This window comes from Theobroma cacao, chromosome 4 (genome assembly GCF_053813885.1).
Source record: "Theobroma cacao isolate CCN51 chromosome 4, ASM5381388v1, whole genome shotgun sequence".
NCBI lineage: Eukaryota > Viridiplantae > Streptophyta > Magnoliopsida > Malvales > Malvaceae > Theobroma > Theobroma cacao.
The window spans coordinates 36,656,366-36,676,634 of NC_142642.1; the positions used below are offsets into that span (position 1 = coordinate 36,656,366).

The 20,269-nt window shown below is 32.6% G+C and overlaps 1 protein-coding gene and 1 long non-coding RNA gene across 2 annotated transcripts; both read right to left on the minus strand.

Moving 5' to 3' along the window:
- Positions 1-5,799: 5,799 nt before the first annotated feature.
- On the minus strand, positions 5,800-7,337 carry LOC18602933 (protein FANTASTIC FOUR 3-like). The gene has a single exon (XM_018118793.2). It carries the CDS (start codon positions 7,025-7,027, stop codon positions 6,005-6,007), a length of 1,023 nt encoding a protein of 340 aa, XP_017974282.2. The 5' UTR covers positions 7,028-7,337; the 3' UTR covers positions 5,800-6,004.
- A 2,288-nt stretch (positions 7,338-9,625) lies between these two features.
- LOC148763361 (uncharacterized) lies at positions 9,626-16,128 on the minus strand. Its single transcript, XR_016025947.1, has 4 exons — positions 15,961-16,128; positions 14,439-14,533; positions 11,355-11,547; positions 9,626-9,946 (listed from the first exon to the last, which is right to left on the minus strand). It is a non-coding gene; the product is annotated as an uncharacterized LOC148763361 (long non-coding RNA).
- Positions 16,129-20,269: the final 4,141 nt, after the last annotated feature.

A 20,269-nucleotide genomic window follows, 5' to 3' on the forward strand; every position in this document is an offset into this window, starting at 1 on the left:
AAAGTATCGATCAAAAGTGATCCTAATTGCCTAACTTTTCTCACTTTTCTCTTTCCAAAAGCAAATATAACCAGAAAATTGAACCGCCCAGCCCTCCTCTCTCTCTCTCTCCTGCCCCTTTTGCAGCATAAAACACAAAGCATTTCATGCCTTTGGAACTGCCAACAAAAATCTAAAAAGGATAAGCTCATAATCTCTAGTGGTCCTAATTGAAAGCCAAGCTTAATTCTTCATTTGTTCTTATGTTTCTTTCTTTTCTTTTTTTTTTCTTTACCTCTCCAGCTATAATTCAACTTGAGTGTGAGTCTAAAGGAACCCAATTTTTCTTTCTTTTCTTCCAAGATCTCTCTCTCTCTCTCTCTCTCTCTATATATATATATATATATAGATTAGTGCTACATTAATGAACATGACTTTTTCCATAGCCCCAAGCAATTTATGAGATTTGCACTCAGGGAAAGAGACAATGGGGTGACATAGATGGCATTAATGAAAGGAAATGAGGATTGAAGGAGGTTCAATTGCTTTTATGTGGAAATTTCCATAGAGATGTGACCATATGATTTTGCCACCACAAAAGTGATTGGAGAATCCAATTTTCATGTTTGAAAAGTAGAGAAGATTCCCGATTATATTTCATTTTCTTTACATGTACATATATATTTGTGTATGTAAATATGCATATACGCGTTGTCCTTAACACGTAACAAATTATTTATTTATGTGGTGAGATGGTCACATCAATAAATTTATTTATCTATTTTTAATTTCTATAATAAATTTGTATAAAAAAAAGAAAAATAAATTTAATATCAAATTTTGAAACTTTTTACACAACGAATAATAATCTAGACATATTAAATCTAAAATTTACAGGTTCAATATTCTATAAAATACATAAAAAATACTTCATCTTCTTATAAATTAACCAAATCAAACTTTACTTTCTCCTCTCTTGTTATCACACACACCCGACAATGACTATCTAGCAACTACCTGTGTTTTTTCTTTAATTTCTTTCTTCAAGCAAGGATTTATGACACACATTATATTAATAATTGAAACATGGTGTTGTTCGTCGGCAGGGGCCTACTATATTATCCATTTATCCGAAGAGTGAAATAGTCAATTTTGTTGTCCCTTGGAGCAAGGGGACTTTCATCTCATTTGTGTCAAAGAATGGGTGTGGCTGCCTCGGATATTGGTGGTGGTGGTGGGGTCTGATGGAGGATGATGGGTAGCTTTTTCCCTTGACAGTGGTGGTGCTGGATCCTTTCCTTTTGTTGGTGACGCCATAACCAGGTTGACCCACAAAAACAGCTCCTTCATCTTTTTTCATTATGTGCCCTTTAAATTTCAATATTGTTTTTTTTCTCTTATTTTCATTGTTCCCCCAAAATTAACTTGAAATTTATTTATTTTTCCCCATCAATCACCTTCTCTGTACACATACAAAAATTACAAATTCATTGTGAAAAAGCACATATGAGTGGCAAATGAAAAACAAACAAACAAACAAACCCCACTTAACAAAGGAGTAAGATAATCTTCCCCAACCCACATTTCCTTTCCAAAAGTAATGCACAATGCCTCAATAAGTGTAGTACGACCAATTGGCTTTCCAAAGTTTTTCTTTGGGTGGGGGAAAGATAGTGGAACTTTCTCTTCTTGTGGATACACAAAATGGAAACCAAAGATTTCCAACTCCTTAACAGCCAAGATTGCTCAAAGTAATGATAATGCCAAAAACATAAATTCTTCCAACTTTTTTTCTTCTTTGCAAATGTCCTAACTAAAAACTATTGGATTTGCCTAATATTCCAACAGGTGGCATGTCGTAATTGGTCGCCAGTCTTCGTTATGGATGAGATCAAGAATGATTTGTTGGATTGCATAAGAGCAAAAAAAAAAAAAATGCAGATACTTAATGGAAAAGGAAACAAAAAAAGAATCCAATTCAATGGAGATGTTAAATCCCTCAAGGTTGAACTTTTTCAAGTTGTATCAACTATTTGGAACTTTAATGTCTGATATCGTAATTTTCAAAAAGGAAAGAGGGGTTTATGCAATTTCTCAACTTTTCCTTTTCTTTGGACATATATATATATATATATATATAGATGGATAGATAGATAATTTTATGGATAAAGAATTTGTTGCTCCCCTTGCATCCAACTTTTTCTTTGCAATATTAATTTTGCTTTCTTTGTTTCCTTGCAATTCCATCACGTGTTTGCTGTGAAGAAAAAAAAGTAATTATAAAAATGGAATTGCATTGCTTAATTAAATCCCTATTCATTTTGCTATAGGCAGCTCACTAAATTTTTTTTTTTTTATAATTGAAAGAGAGGGGATTCGAACTCTATTCTTTAAACAAGAAGATTATGCACCAACTAATGAACAAAATGCTTAGATGCAATCAGCCTACTAAAATTTGTTATAAAATTTTAAATAAATATTAGATCATATTGGATTAATTAAGGTCCATTGAATTAATTAATTTGTTATAACAAAAACAAAGGGAGGAAGGAAATAGAAAGAGGGGAGGATTAGATTTTGTGATCATATAAAAAGAAGAAAAGAATATATATATATATTTGTTGGAGAGAAGAAAAGAGAGGTTGAAATCAATCATTTTCTTTCTTTTTTTTTATAAGTTTTGCTGTCTAATTATATTGTTCATTTGAATTTGTGTAAACCATGCTCAAGACACGATGATGAATGCATGTTCACAGAAAGCAAAATCTGAATATCTGGTTTATGCCATGAATATATTATAAATTGATACCCCCAATATTTTTACCATTTTCAGGGTCCTGCTTTCAATCCCTTCATACCCTTTTGGCTATCGAATATTACCCACTCATTGCATCCAACCAATTCTTGAAAAGGTTGAATCTTGAAGAAGATGTCCTCTCCTACAGCAGTCTGCAAGGACCACTCTATCTTTGTTTGCAGCAGTAGCAATAGGCTTTTTAACTTGAAAGGTTTAAAAGCCAGATATCTCAAGTCTTTTTAACTTGGCCTAACTGTACTTGACAATCTTCTTATGGAATGGAACGGCTAACTAATATGATACTGCATATCTCCTTACATGTATTGATGGAAATACAACCGATGACAAGGATGTAGCTATTGTACTTGTGTACATGTATGTAAGATATGGTTCTGTGTCAAATCACCCGACTTGAAATTGTTATGAGTTTATGTGGCACACATATATAGCCTATCTTCTTGTCGTCACTTTTCTCTTTCCCTTTTCCAGTTTAATGCTATTTTCATCTTTTATCTGTACAAATATATTGAACCATGACTGCACATATACCTTGACCATCAAGATACATAGATTGTACCACTGTGTAAGGGAAAGAGAAATTCGGAAATGTTTAATCAGAGTCACCCATATCAAGCCTAAAACTACGCGGGAAGGGAAACAAGTATCTGAATTTCCACCTTCCAAGTTCCAAGCTGCCCACATTCCCACAAACCTACGAACAAATGGTCGGTTTAAATAGTTGAAACAAAGACCAAAGTCGCCAGGCAAATCCTTAATTTGACTCTTAATCAAAATAAAAAAAAAAAAAAAAGGCAATCGCAGCACATGCAGAGATCATGGTACGTTTTCAACAAATTTCAACAGCCACAAAAGCCAAAGGAGAAAAAGAAGCTAAGCTATATGTGGATTAAGGTCGGTGGTGGGTGAGTGGTAAGTGCAGGGGGGAGAGAATACGACCCACCCCAGATACTAACTTCCCTCGTTTCACATGTAGGCTTTTTCTTCCTGGTCTGTTTTGGCAGAGAGCAAAGTGATTGCAGTCAGCAAAAACCCAAAAAAAAATTGGGTTTACTGTACCAGTAACAGTACTACACCAACTTGCTTGCACTTTTTATTCTGTTTCGATCGACCATTGCTTGCTGTGTGCTGCAAGCAAAAGCTAAGGCGTCCACCTCCCACCAAGTTGAGGCGACTCACCATTTTTAACCTTCGGGAGATAAAATCCAAAGTCTTTTTCTGCTTGTGGTGGCCAGACTCTCATACTGTTGTAGAAAATTATTAAAACCCGAATATGCTTATGTAGATTTTATTCGGACGTACCGTACGGATGCGAATCTTCCTTAGATATTGTTTTGTTCCTGTTTTGGTTTGCCTCCTTTCCTTTTGCTCTTTTTTTTTTTTCCTTTAACCCTTTTTATCTTTTTCTCTCTTTTCCTCTGGGGGAGGGATAACGGTAACAAAACAATGGCTGCAATCTTCTGAACACTGACCACTCCTGCTTGTTGTACTGGAAGAGCAAGAAAATTTGGACTCGAGATTTTAATTTTTTTTTTCTTTTTTTTTCAAATTTTCGTAAATGTCAAAATTTTACTCATCACATTGCACCTATTCATGACGTTAAGATGAGTCAGATCATGCTCATCTTTATCTTTATCACAATCACCTACTCTATACGATGAGCTAGGTATTCACATGAACCCATAAACTTATTCCCTTCTATTCTGGCATATAACTATTATCTTTGAAACTGTTATATAATCAAAATGGACAAATTAATTAATAATTTAAGATTATAAGGATACGTTTTAGTCTTCAAAAGAACAAGTCATCGTGTAGATCAATATAATTACATTACATAATAATAAGCTCGATAAATTAAAATATAAATAATAATTAAATTTGTTATGTTTGTTTTCATAATTCTACTATTTACGTTAGTTTAATAGATTTATTGTTATTTATCTCGATCTTTTTGAGTTTTAATGATTATATGAAAATGGATTGATTAATTGATTAATAAGTATTTTTTTTGTTTATCTTTTTTTTTTAATATTCCAAAGAAATTTATCTTTTTTGATATGTTAAGACGATACTCTAAATAATTAAAATTTGAGATTTTAATTTTGAATTTTACGAGAAATAAAGATAAACTCTATGGAATCGGGTAAAATTGCTTGTCGTTATGTCAATCGATGTAATTATTTTCCTTCGGTTTGATGAATAACAAAAGAAGAAATTTGACTCGTTTTTACAGTGCTTTGTATGAATGTTGTTGATTTGGTAAATGGTTCACTACACATTATTCAAATGTCGTACATCTCATGGAGTTACATTCAACGATCGTTTATCTCATGGAGTGATGGCCTTCATTTTTCAACGCATCTTTCTCCTGCGTTGCATCGGTTATTGCAATGCAAACAGGGTAGTTGACCTTACTGACAGCACCTCCTACGCCTTTTTCTTAGGAGAGATTCCTCGATTTCATAAAGGGACAAAAAGTATAACTAGACACAGTCCACTACATATTAAAGCAAAATAGTGTACTGTTTGCAAGAGTTTTATAGATTTTACTAGAAAAATTGTTACCCTATGCTAAGAAAGTGAAAGGTTTAAGATTCAAATCCACCCTTCCTCCCTCAACATTCTTATGTATGACCAAAGAAATAGTTTGAATTGTGTAACTGTGATTGAACCCCCTTCGTTTTTTACTCAAATTTGAACCAAAATTTGTCACCCAAAGTACACATTTGGGAATCCAACCCAACAAAAAAAAAACCAAACTTAACTGCTGCCTGACATCATTTGGAACATTTGTGATAGTTAAACAACTAGGGGCCGGTTCCCAACCTCTCTCATATTATTTGTCGAGTTTGAAGGGTTTTTTTCTTTTTTAATTTGTGCACTTTGTTTTAAATGATTGATCAACGTGTTTCTCCTAAGAGTATATTACTAAGTATTTGATATTTACATTGAGTGTGGATGATGTCTTTGTCTTCACCTGCCCGTTTCTTAGAGAAAACACAAGAGTGAAGTTTGTGTTTTATATAAAGACGGGGAGAGAGAGAGGGCATCTTCAAATAACGATAATAACTACCTACCACAAGAACTTTCCTTGAAAGTCTAAACAGAGAAATTCAATAGGAAAAAAAGAGGGAGACAAAAAGGGAGAAGGACAAGATAAAAATTGTGGGGAATTTGATTATGGAGACAGAGATCCAAAATAAAACTTTAGGATGTAGCCACCCAAAAAGGCTCCCAATTTAACAATCCTTTGTTCTCATGTTCACCTTCTTTGCACCTCCCTCTGCCAGGACTTTGGAACTTTTTCAATCCCAATTCAGCCCCGACGTCCGCCCTTTTTCCATCCATACCCTCCTCCATGTATCCACTGTATTCCTCTTCCTCTGCCTCTTCCTCTTCTTCTTCTTCTTCTTCTTCGGCTTCACAGTTGCTATCGTTTTCAAACTCTTCTTCTTTATTGTCTTCACTGCTTCCTTCACATTCATTGTCAGCTATTGCTTCTTTGTAGTCAAAACTTGAAGTAGAATCTTTCAAAAGGCACAGTCGAAGGCGGCCATTGCTTCGTTCAGCTTGAAAAAGAGTGTTTGCTGATGGGGCCTTGACGGCTTTGATTACTAACCTCCCGTCTTCACGGTGGGGCCTCACTTGAAGAGAGTCCGATCCACTTATCGTTGTCAGAGGAGGTGGAAAATTTCGAGAAGTTGCTTTCTTAGCTCCCAGCGGTTGACGCGATTTGTAATGCTTCCTTGTTGGAGAATTTCCGCCTTCAGAATCTGATGAAGACAATACGAAAATGCTGTCCTCAAGGATGTCACTGCCTGTCTCATTACCCAAGTTCTCAGTGCATAGTTCCAAGCTCTTCTCACTTAGTGTGGACAGAGAACGCTTGACCAAAGGATGAACATAAGTGTTTTCTTTCTCCACAATCTCTTTTGAGGATTGGGAGCAGGTGGCCAGAGCTTGGAGGAAGCTCCAGCCACCCGAGTCAGGACTTGAGGAAGTATGCTTATCAAGAAGAGAATCAGTTTTCTTGCTAACTTCTTCATCATAACAGCATTTCTCCTCAACCTCTTTGATGTTAGAATCAAAGCAACACGATTCAATGGCAAACTCGCGAGGCTGACTGAAGTGAGGTCTTGTTGAAGTTAACTTGAGCCTCAGTGCTCTTGGCTCGACCAGCTGGGACTCGAGACGTGACTGTAGGCCTTGGTGGCAGACAATCCTCGCCATAAGGGTAAGGCCTACGAGAAGAATGATAGAAAAAAAAAGAAAAAAAGAAAAGAAGTTTATAGAAATGAAAAGCGGAAGATCATAAAAATATGCAACCAGCTGGAAGGATATGTAGGCAGAGAAGAAACAGAGTCAGAGCCTTAGGAGAGCAAGGGAGGGGGAGAGGAGTAAAGAGGGCGTTGAACATGAGAGATAAGCGAGGGGTGGGGTGTGAATTTGTAGTCCCCCAAAAGTGCCAAAGGGGTATAGCGTAAAGAGGGGAGGGAGAGGGGGGGCCTTTTAACACCACTTGAATTATACAATCCTTAACCTGCCACACACTGCAAAAGAGAATAAAGAAACGGAAGAAAGTAGCAAAAAAGGAAGCATTCTATTTAATATATTTATTTAACTTGAATTAATGCAATTAAAATTTCAGCAACGAATTTCTTCCCTCAATCTCATGTGGGCAGAATTTTAGGTCTCTTGATGACGTACGTCCTTATCTTGGGCATGAATGTAGTTAAAGAGAGAGACAGATGGGGTGTAACAATAACATTGCTCCAAATTTACCAGCTTTGCTATACCCTTTTCTTTCCCTTCCAAAAGAAAGCCAACAAAAGGCCAGGACATGTAGGATTCTCTCAAATATTTCTTGATACTGTGATAACGATTGCTTCTTCCTTTTTTCTTTTTTTTTTACTTTTATTGAAAACTCAAGACACAATCCATTGTTTTATGTATGATTCATATGTTTTAAGAGTCAAAACCTATGTTGATTGCATTCAAAAAGAGGAATAATAACATGCTGCTATCCGCACACAGCCTTTGAATTTGCCGGGCAGCACAATTACATAAATGGACATCAAATTCCAGAAGACCAAAACTCCACTTCTTTAAGCTAAAATACTAACCAAGCAGAGATAGAGAATGGAGGGCAAGTTCGTCAAACCCTCAATGTTTGGCTCATTAGGACGGGAAAAAAGAATGAATTGCTCATGTATTTATAATTATGTTTGCGAAAAAAATAGGTGCTTGGACCGACAGCTTCCGACCCCACCATGGATTTAAACAATAGGAAAACTTGCGTGGGTCCCACCAGAAATGACTTTGTGCAAGTTATTCAAATATAGTCATGCTACTCAACACTGTTTCGCAGTTAATTTATTTATTTTGATGGAGTATACATCCAAGGAATATACAGTCTTCCATCGCGTACTTTGCACACTTAATTTGACACTTCGGTTTGGTTTGTGTTAACATCATCCTGTTCTGGCTGTGGTGGTTTTTCATTTAACTCAAAACCTTGTTCAGCTATGACACAGGTAATTCAATGAATAGTTTATCCAGACATGCTTCTAAACCTTTGAAAAAGGAAGAAGTGATCCTCCACTAACTCACCCCTTTAGTTTGTCGGCCAGGTGCTTGCCTATGAATACTAAACACACAGTCTCCCTCTATAAAAAGAAGGGAACAAGAAAAGAAATAAAAACCATCAGACAAGAGAGAAATCGGCAAAATTATGAATAAGAAGCGCTGAAAATGCACCCACTTACACACCTAGGCCATGTGGGTGGGCAACAAATGACCTACCCTTAAAATGTTTAAAGAATGCCAAAGATTCATTAGCCTACAAAAGCTGATGTTAGGACTCATTGCTATTTGAGGGCTTTGCGGTCGTGGGTTTCCTAGTATAGAAAAGCTGGGTTCCTAGCACCATTTAGAGCTAAAGGGAAGTAGCTGGCATCCGTGAACATCACAGTTTTGTACCTGTACTGTACAATACCTTTTGCACGTTGCCTTTCTGTGATTACACATGCATGAACAAGCGCAGGTTTTGTACCAAAAAAAGAAAAGCAAGCACAAATTACATTTTCTTTCCCATATTCGGCTGTAGTTTATGCTTTGTTGGGGCTAATGAGGGACGGCAGAAACCTAAGAGGAGATACTCAGTACTAACATTTATATGGAAGGAAACCAGAACTGAGCCGGGTAAAACAGCAGAGCTCATGATGCACCAGACAAGACAGTTTTTGGGAAAATATTATGTGCATGTACCATTGTCTAAACATTTTCTAAAATAGAAGAACAAAAGTAAACATAATTTTTACATTCACTCTTTTTTCCAAGTACATTTTGCCCCATTTTTATGGATAAAAGATGCTGGCTTACTTTGTGGTCAGTTATAAGTTTCTCGCTTTCCCTAGATAAGCTAGTCAGAGATTGTGAATAGAGTAAATGTGTGGTGGATGCTTCAAGGAAGACTTTTCACGAAATCTGTCATGTTTCAATCATTTTTCCATTTCCTATATGAATTTCTAACAAATATTATGGCGATTGTCAAGCAGGCAGGCTTGACCCTCATAATTTTCCATGTTAAAACTTCCTCATTCTAAGACATGACGGAAAGCAGATAATATCTCTATAATATGGCTTTTAATAGAGCAATAGCACGCAGGTGACTTTTGCATTTGCAATTCTTTTTATTGTTTAATGCACACAAAGTCTGCAACCTATCCACTCAACTTAAAAATTATTTTTTGAGAAAAAAAAAGACAAGAAAATCCACAATGGAATTATTCATCACCAGATTTAAACAGTCAAAAAATAGAACCTAAATTTTCATGCCTGTCTAAAAAAAATTTCAATGTCAAATTTTATGTATGATTATCCTTAATATCCAAGCAAAAAACATACAAGATGAGAAAAAGAAAAGACCCTCAATAAGATTTACTATTTGTTTATATATACCAAAAAGGAAGTGGGAAAAGGGGGAGGAAAGGATGCCGAGAGAGAGAGATTACCCTGTTCAATCAAGCCCCAGCATCCTTCCCGACATCTTAATAATTAAAGTTACAGCATCCAGTTCCAGATGGCTTGGGGTCATTTTTCCCATGATAGGTCAAACTAGATAGATCCTCTCCCTGTAAAGTAGAACACCTGGTAATTAAAGAACAAAAGCTATAATTAAGAAAAATCTGAGGTCATTACTCTTTTGAATTCTACTCATCAAAGCTAGTTTTTTTTTTTTTCCTTACCATGTCCCTTTTGATTGATAAATAATTGAATCAATACAAGGGTAAAAAGGAATAGATGTGTATTTAAACAAAATGCACTTGGTTGTAAGCTTTCTTCATCTTAGGGTTTCTAATTAAGCAAATTTCTTTAAAAAAATAAAAATAAACAAGCAAGGTGTGGATACAACATTAGAATATCACACCATTTAGCCCAGTAGATCAACACATTACAACCCCGAACTTCTGACACTCAAAAAGTCCTAAAAAGAGCAATTCAGAAACAGCATATTAATAGATCTCAGGTACTTAACCCTCAAAGGCAACCTTTCCCTAATATCTATTATCTAAATATGTGGTCCTAATTCCTAAAGCAGTAGCCATAAAACTGAAGAAAAGAAATCTAGTACCCTTTGGTAGCTCTAAACGAGCATTCTTTTCAGCCCTCTCCTAGTACAAAAGGTTCTTTATCAGTCTAACAATAATTATGTGCACCGACTGACAGAAAGAAAGCAAGAGCATAATATTTGCATCAGCATCTATCTGGTTTCTTTGATTATATTTAAGCCTAAGCCCTTTACGGCAGAGAGGGAATGAAATTTGCATCAGAATCCATCAATATTTGTTTGATTTTGTTTTAAGTAATGGAGAATCATTAACCAAGAATACGTCATGCCCCCCTGGCATTAATTGAAGCCCAAAGTTAAGCCTTTGATTTTTTCACCATAATCCATATTATAATCCAAACTTTATTAAGAAAAATGAGAATCCAGTTCACAGCTTAAGTAAGCACGTAACAAAGCACCTTCCGACCTTTATGACCATGTTAGTGCCACCTTTCACTATCCATTTTAATTATTTTAATTCTTTTAAAATTCAAAAAGTACAACAGAAACAAAACAGGCAGAGACTACGTAATCCATGCAAACATGTTATAAAACTAATGGTCAATTTATTACTAATTACAAGGCAAGAATAAATTTATGCATTGTGCCCATGAAATAACTTTAGAAATGGAATGTAAACATCACAGTCGAAGGTTAGCTTTACAGACAGCGACAAAACTTTGGGGTCTATTTCTCAACCAGCAGGCATGATTAAGCAAGGATGCTCATACAACTACTATGATGATTATCAATATTTTATTTGTTAGACTATCTATCACCGTCAAGCTCTACATAAGTAATATAACTGATTTGAAGAGCTTCTGCATTTGGCCTGCAAGTATTTTTTTTTTAAATCTAACAATTACAGTCCTGAGGAATAAAAGTACCATTTGATAAAGTTAATGGACAAAAGGAATAATCTTCCCTACAGAAACTTAGAAAGCTTACATAATAGCAGGACATCTTTAAGAGGACTGGCTACATTCCAAGAAAGGAAGAAACCACTGCTTGGCTAGCACAATATGTTTTTGAAGCTGCACCATAAACCTTGCTACAGTTTTCCTCTGAGCTTGGAAACATATTTCTCTTTTCTTTTTTTTTTTTTTCCTATTTAGGAGAAAGAAAAATAAGTTGATCAAAGCTGCAAATAAGGGAGCCACCTTAGAATTAGCACCAAAATAAATAGGATTGTAGTTTTCCAATAAGACAACTTCGTAACATCAACGGGGACTAAAGCTTAAAACAGTCAAAAGAAAGAATCAAATTTAAATGCCTTACAAAGGCATGGAAATTTTTCTTCAGCATGGAATGCCCTTTCACTCCATACCTGACATGGCATGCTCAGAAACATGTCGACCACAGCACATGACATAATACCAATTGGCAATCTACCGTTGATAAATTATACGATTATTATCAAACAAAAAAAAAACTATAATGAATTCCTTTATTCAGAGAAATCATTAAGATTAAATAAACTATGTCAACCACACTTCTAAGAAGCCAAATCTAATTCAGAAGCAAGCATGAGAAAAAAGAAATTCATTAATACAACATATATTGTGATAATTTTATGCCCAAAAAAATTAAAAAGATAATATCAAGTATATAAACCCTACAAAAGTTCATCTTTTGGTTCATTGATCAAATTTAATGGATGCCAAATATATCAAAAACCATGCAATTGAAGTTGGTTACTCTAGGTTCGACAATTCAAAAAAAACAAAGATAATCTTCTTGTGCATGAGATGCTCTGAACAATCACTCCACACTATTTGGCAAGCAGGCAGCTTGGAGTATGTAACTTTTAGGTGAAATGTATGCATCAGCACAGGCATGAGTGCAACCCGTTTATGATCAGTGAGTCATCACAAGAATTGCTTTATGAACTTCACTCTTTCATAAAAGGTTCTATATCATTTTTAAAACTTTTAATCCTTGCTGTACCAGAAAGTTTGTGTTACTTGTCTGTGAAACCTCATTAAGAAAAAATGACAAAAATATTGATGTATCACTTGTGGTTTGGACTTTAGCTGTTCTTTTCCTTCCTTTCTTTTTTTGGGTGGGTTGAGTGTAGTTTTCCCAAAACTTCCACTAATCTTATTTGAACAATGAGAAAAGTTATCGCCAATCTTATTGTTCATAATAAATCTGGACAAATTAGGCATTAAGAATTTGAACTGCTATGAAGGTAAAACCAAAAATTTGAAAAGCATCATGATGTCAGCCACTAACAACTAATTTTGCAACAATAAAATACGGTCTCCCTGGATTGCTTGTGATTCCCTGAAAATAGTAAAGGCGTTGAAAACATTGTTGCACCTTGGAGATTTGATTATGTCATTAATCATATTAAAGACAATGGTGCAAAGTGCAAACTGGGCCATAATCTTCATTTATGCTTCTATGTAGGAAATGTTGTCACTGACTCTATATAAGAGTGTACACCTTTCACATAGATAGCTTGCCTATGGATCTTGATTGTGTATTTCGTACAACTAATTTAGAGCGTGTACGTGCAAGCTAATGAAAAGAAAGAGAGAGAGAGAGAGAGAATTGACCTTTCAAATTTCTAAATACTTATTTTCATAAGGAACAAGAATCGCTTAGCATGGAACATAAGTGAGGGATAATATCCCAGTAACAAGGAATCAAATCACTGAATGCACGAAAAAGGTTGCTGCTTTTAGGACGTTGCATAAATTCTTCAGCAATATACATACAGGTGGGATTGGAGAAAGAAGGTAAAGAAGAAGACTGATTAGAAATTTATTCTTGAAGAACAGTAAGGTTGAGATGTCAAAATGAAATATTAATTTGCAGACCTGGATTTGCTGAAGGTGTCTGATTAGTAATATCCTAAAATAAAGAATTGGATGTCATTGAAACACAATTATATTGTAGACACTTGTAGAACTTTAAATGCAAGATATTGTCAGAATTGCAGATGTATGTTATTGGTGTTAGAATTTAGGACATGAGCACATCAAGTAACAAAAGCACTCCACGAGATATAAGGCAATGAAATGAAGTCGAGACCACCTTAGCTAAACTGTAATTGACAAGAATACTATTACAAGTTATTCTACGAGCTGTTGACAGGCATTTCTTGAAGAAGAAAGCTTCTTAATGTACATAGTATAATGTTGCAAGTTGTGTCATTTATTATGTGTAGGGATTTCTTGCAATATGAATCCTTCTCTGTTTTTAAGAATCCTCTGTTTCTATTTTGTATTCTCTTAACCAGTATGCTATTTCTCACGCTGTCACTTTTAACAATTCAAATTCAACAAATGAAACAGCCCTCACTAACTTCTTTCAATTCGACTTCTTACTAGGTTTCTCTACACCCCAAATTCTTTGAACTATAATTGAAAAGGAGAAAGGAAAAACATTATTTACTGACTAGTTCAATAATGGAAAGAGTTATGCAAAATAAAGCTGCGTTGTGGCAATTTAATACCATTAAAAAGAAAGTGTACTGCATTTTGGTTGGTGATCAATTCTTCAAAAATGGAATTCATATGAATAGCTTTTGCCCATTAACATACTCTAATTAGCACCATGAAAAAGACATAAATGCAAGATGCTGAAGTTCAAGACAGCTAAAACAAGGTTCATACATCTTTTTGTTCCAAGAGTTTGATGTGCAAATAGATAAAACTTTCATTTGAAATTACACTATCAATAAAATCCTTTGATCAACATTAGTGCACATGTCATCCAACAGCTAGGAAGCAGCTTCTGAAAGATAATTCATTCAATGAACACATTGAGCAATGAGGCAAGCAAAGCTTGAAATGATATAATCTTAAGGCCAAACAAACAGAAATCCAACAGAAGAAATCTTTGTCTTATGTAAAGTATTATAAAATAACAACTGAGACAGGTGTGGCTTGAAAACTTACAGGTGTGGCATCACAACAAAGGGAAAACAGGGTATGGAATATATTGTATACTTGACATAATTCAGCAAAATCTTGCAAAAGGAAACCATAACTAAAATGTACATGGAGATTCCATAACCTGTACCTCGTCTTTTGTTTAAGATAGACTCTTTTGTTGCAAAGGAAGCGAATTCTTCCAACCACGTGCGGTCAAGATGAAGAGAAACTCCAAGCAAGAAACTGCAAATTGTAGAAAATCAGAAACTGTTTGATGACAGGTGAATTTAAGCTGACTCAAAGAAACACATTCTGAGACATCTATGACAGTCAAGGGTTAATAATTTCTCTCAGCAGTTCTTTTGGACTCTACCTGCAGGGAATTCTTTGCAATTTAGTAACATATAGACTTTTGTTTTGCAAAGAAGTAGTGGATGTAAGCTCAGCAATGACCTAATGAATGTTAGAAGTAGTAGTTATTAAGCAGCAAAGCGCAAATAACCAGCCAGCATAAATGAGCTTTGAGAAAATGCTAGAGAGAATTTTCTGCCACCATAACATTTTCTGAATAAAGATTCATGACTCCTCAGGGCATGATTTTAGCAAAAAAAAATCAGGAATGGAGAGTCCGTGATATATTAAACAGTGGCAAGTGTTTGTATGTTACTGTTTATCAACAGATAGGCTCATAGACAAGCATAAATGTGGATTAACACCTTAAAAGATATCATATGAATCAGTTGCATAGTCCACATTCTAAGTACTGCAGAGCATTCGAATGTTACAATTTTCCAGATTTATATCCCAAAACTCAGGCTGAAGCTTCGACGCCCAAAACAAAGAACTTCTTCAATCTTTTTCAAAGGATAGCTCTTCAAAAACTACTAGCATTGTGCTTTCAAGAGATTGAAACTCTCCAACGGTGGCATTCTGCAGTGCCACTTTAACAATTCTAATATTCAATCTGTTGACTCCTTATGGATTTCACCATCAAACTTAGGATTCTTTTGTTTAGTAGTCTTTCATGAAGAAAGTCATGTAGCTTTAATTTAATTCAAAACCACCATGATTCATTTTCTAGGGCAAGAACAAACAAATTGTAGTTTGTTCATTCGCCTAAATTTGCAAAGCGGATTTCATTTCAATGGTCTACGCATCAAGCATCTTCTTTGAAATCATTCAATTGACTGACACCGATAGTGTCATTTAGTCCAAATGCATTGAAACTAGACCACAAACATCGACCGCATGATATCATCATCGCCCTAATCAAAGTCATTGTTATCATCGATTTGAGCTGTTGACTTAAATGACTCAAATTGATTTCAATTATTATAATTCCTACAAAAATATTCGATTCAAAAAATCAAGCTTGAGAATATGAACAACATCATTTATTACATTGTAATATTTTAATGCATTTTTCATAAATTTTTTTCTGAATCTAACATGGCAATTTATCTTATTATTATATTTTAATCAAGTCAATTAATTATAAATTCCATTGGAAAATGTGATGAAACAAGAATCAGAGCAACAAAATAAGCATTTACTCAACCGAAAGTGTGATTCCACGATTTCCGAGAAAATAAAATAATGAGAAGTAAAATAACGGAACTCCAAAGAAAATTAAAAAAGAAAATCAACAGAAATTATGAAAAGAAACGAACCTTGAAAAGAGCAGAGGGTGAAGCTGGTAGCTGGCGCCATTTGCAACCACGAAAATATGGCTTTGAATTTATGTATTTCGTGCCAAAAGAAAAGTTAAAAGTAAAAAAGCGATTCTTTGAGGGATAGAGGGACGCACCCATCGCGCGCGGAGTACAGTTTGATTTTGGTAGCCGTCTTAGCCGGGAATATCTATGCGTATTGAAAATTTATAAAGAGTACCCTTGAGTTATTAAAATTACAAAATGCCCCGGAAGGTTTTCCGAAATTTTACTCGTGCCCTATTATTTAAGTCGTTGCTCAGGAGATGAGGTCTTTTTAAGATTACTATTTGAATTGAAGTTACCATCAAATGGTTTTATACTTTTAATGGTACAAATGATTGTCGATGCACTAAATATTTTCCGTATAAACAATTAAGTTTGAAAAATATCCATTAAATGCAAACTAATCAACTTTAATATTTGATTTTGTTTTAGTTACATACCAATGTCATTGTGTCTAATCAAACACGATATTAAATTAAATGTCTTGAATTATTCAACATTATTCAATGTGATCAATTAATATATTCAATTGATTCTTTTAATGATGTACTTTTAACAATCGTAAATATATTTATGAATTAATAATCTTTCATAATTTAAAAAAATTTAAAACTAAGATTGAAGATTTTAAAATTTGTATATATTAACCAAGTAGAAAAAATTACATTAATTTTATTAAATTAAAAGACACTTATCTCGTAAATATATTTCTTAAATTACGTGAGTAATAGATGCAAAAATGAAAACAATTTAAACTTTATTTAATAGTTATTACTTTACTTAAAATGATTAAATTCAAAGTTAAAAATTTTATTTTTTACTTATACCTCTTCATATGTGTAACAAAATTAGAAAAAAAAAAAAGAAAAAAGAAGTAAATAATGAAAGTAGTTAAAGTATTTGACTTTCCGTTGCTCTTAAATAAATTAAAATTTTAGTTTAAATAAGATATATTATTTGAAATTAAGTTACTATCAAATGATAGATTTTGTTTCTAACTTTTTGCAAAATGCTTAAACCATGGAAGTTTTATACTTTTAATCATATAAATGATTGTTAGTATATTGAGTGATTTTAAGCATGAAAATTTCTCATTAGAGGCAAAACTAATCGCTTTTTAAATTATATTTAGTTATATACATACACCATTATCACGTCTAATCAAACACTATCTTAGACTATATGTCTATAATTGTATAACATGATTCAATAATTAATCAATTGATATTTTAATCGGTTCTTTTAATGATGTGCATTTGACGGTTATAAACAATTGAGATTTAGTTATTAAGTTTTGATATAAATTAAGGATTCAAAGTGTTAATATGTATTTACCGACAAAATCTCTTTTTAATTAAAACAGTATTGTTATGATTTCAAATTGATTCTAAAACACTTTCATTAACGAACTTGAAAACTTATGATGATAGATGATCAACATACTAATTCTTTTCAATATTTTAAAAAAGATAAAATATTTAAAATTTCACAATTCAAAAAACTAAATATTGAAATTGAAGATTTTGAAAATTTTAAGCACTTCCTGAGGAAAAATAACTAGGTTAATCTTATTCAATTAAACGACATCTATCTTGTAAATATATTTATTACGTCACAAGGGTAATAGTAATAGATGTAAATATGAAAACAATTTAATAGTTATTACATTACTTCATTCCAAAAAAAATAATTATTACATTACTTAAATCGATTGGATTCAAATTTAAAATTCTTACTCATAATTATACCTCTTTCTATGTGTAATAAAAAAAAAGCAAATATGAATCATCTCCATTAATATCATTTCCATATATATGTAACTAATTACTTTAAATCTTTGACTAACCGTTTCTCTTTGGTAAATCAACCCTTTATAAAACGCTTACATGATCAATTAATTCAAGTGAAACCCCAGCCGTGCGCATCGTTTTGCTCGTGTTTTGCTTTTTACATGCGTCCACGTTTTTCACCTGGTAACTCTTTGTAATAATAATTGTCTTCTTCACTCTTTTTCAAGTGAACAAATCGACGAAGATCAATATCGCTTCCATTTTGTTTTGCCGAGGCGTCAGGAGAAGAAGCAGGTATGCATATCTTTATTCCATTTTATCTATATTTTTGGTCAGCATATCTTCTTTCTTTTACACATATGAAAATGATATTTAAACATTTAGTTCAACGGTTAATGATATACACATTTTGTAGAGAGAACGGGTTCGAATCATCTTTTATTCAAATAAAAAAACGTATAACAATAGATTTATATTTTTATTTAATACATATATATTTATTCATGTACATATGCGTTAACTAAATCTGTGTAAAAATACCCTTGACTTTATATGTTACCTTAATCTCTTTGTGAGTATTAGCTTAATTATTACGTGCCAATTTGGGTATAGTAGATTAAACTCTCTGTATATGGAGTCTGTTTGTTTTGTAATAAAATATTTTTTTAAAAACGTTTTCAGGACTTATACTTGTTTAAAAGATATAAAATTAATTATAGATGTAAAATATTTTACGAATCAATAAGATTAATCACGAAAAATATTTACGTCATTGAAAGGTGTAAGTCATTTTTCAAAGAACAACAAAAATACTTTTATATTAAGTTTATGAGTATAAGTTTAATGAATATTAATATTTAACTTAAAAAATAAAAAAAAATATTTAATTTTAAAATTTTAATTTAAAAATATTAATATTTAAATTATATAACACTATTAAAATTAAAAAATTATATTTTCAATGAAACCATTCAATACAATTAATTTTTTATTTATAAATAGAATAAATTTTACTAATAATTATAATAAAAAGCATTTCAATGATTATCATTTAATAAATACACATTTATAATAAGTTTAAATCTTACTAATAAGTATAATAAAAAAATTCCAATAATCGTTATTTAATAAGTACATATTTATAAATATAGGTTTTAGATATCTTACATAATTGATGAATATTTGTATTTTTATAATTATGATAAAAGGTGATAAAATGAATTTTTTTTTGAAAATTATAGTTTGTTTTTATTACATATATTTGGTTAAATGTTTTTGGAAAATATCATTATTGATTTTGTTCTTTTTCATTTTCATTCTTAATTTTGATTTCAAATAAATGAAAATTAAATATTAATATTGTTTTATAATCAATTCTTATTTATTATTTTAATACCTAAATAACTCAATTATGAAGGAAAATATTTTTCATAAAATGATCCAAATAATAAAAAATATTTTGATAGTTTATCTAAATAATAAAAAATATTAAATTTTTTTATAAAATATTTTACACAAAAAAAAATTTCTCTAACAAGTCAATTTTCGGTTATCAAATGGACCCATAATTATTATTTTTGTCTCCATACATCTTTTAGTTACATTTCAATTGGTTGAGGTAAAAATTGAAGGAAAATGCTTCCATGACAGTCCGTCAATCCCTTTGGGAATGACAGCTACGCATGGAACACAAACGTAAAATAGTCGGATTTTAACCAATGCATCTCATATTTTATCTTTATAATGATAAGTAGGGTTTTTTGTTTTTTACTTCTCTTTATTTTACCCTGTTTAATATAAGCATTTTACTTGCAAGTAATAATTTATCTTTTTCACTTATAAGTAGGATGTTTTTACTTTCAAAATTTACTTAGATTTTATCTTCTTTTTACAGGAAAATAAAATTTAACCATCTTTTTCCACTAATAAAAACACCATTTTTGTGGTAGGTGAATTTTGGTCTAACACTAATCAACCTTACCCAACCTCTCTCTCCACCCAACGCAATTAATTTCCAAAGCTTGCTTAGCTTCATAGCATATTACTGAAATTGAAAGTTAACAAACCTTTTATCCCAAAAAAGGCAATATAACACTTCGCAATTATCAATAATTAGCAACATTAATTCAAACATGAGGCTTCCTTTGTAGGAGATTTAATATTTTCTTTTTGACACTTAGCCCAATAACAGTAGATAAGGATCCTTATATCTATGGATAAGGATTATCCGACTAGGACCATTACTAATGGAAACCATTAACATCTTTTTGAGCAAACAACAGTGTCTAAATCATTGAAGAAAGAAATTATTAATCTTACAAAGGCAGAGAATCTTCAACATTAAGATTTTTACTTAAAGATTAAGAATTAGAGTGTAGCACTTCCATTATACAAATTATGGTTAGTAACAAACCCTCATTAATTAGCACTCATGCTTGGGATGAAAACCTTTGTTATTCAAACTTTAATTCTTT

Excerpts from the sequence above, each read along its gene's own strand:
- LOC18602933 (XM_018118793.2), bottom strand. The coding sequence starts at position 7,027 with ATGGCGAGGATTGTCTGCCACCAAGGCCTACAGTCACGTCTCGAGTCC.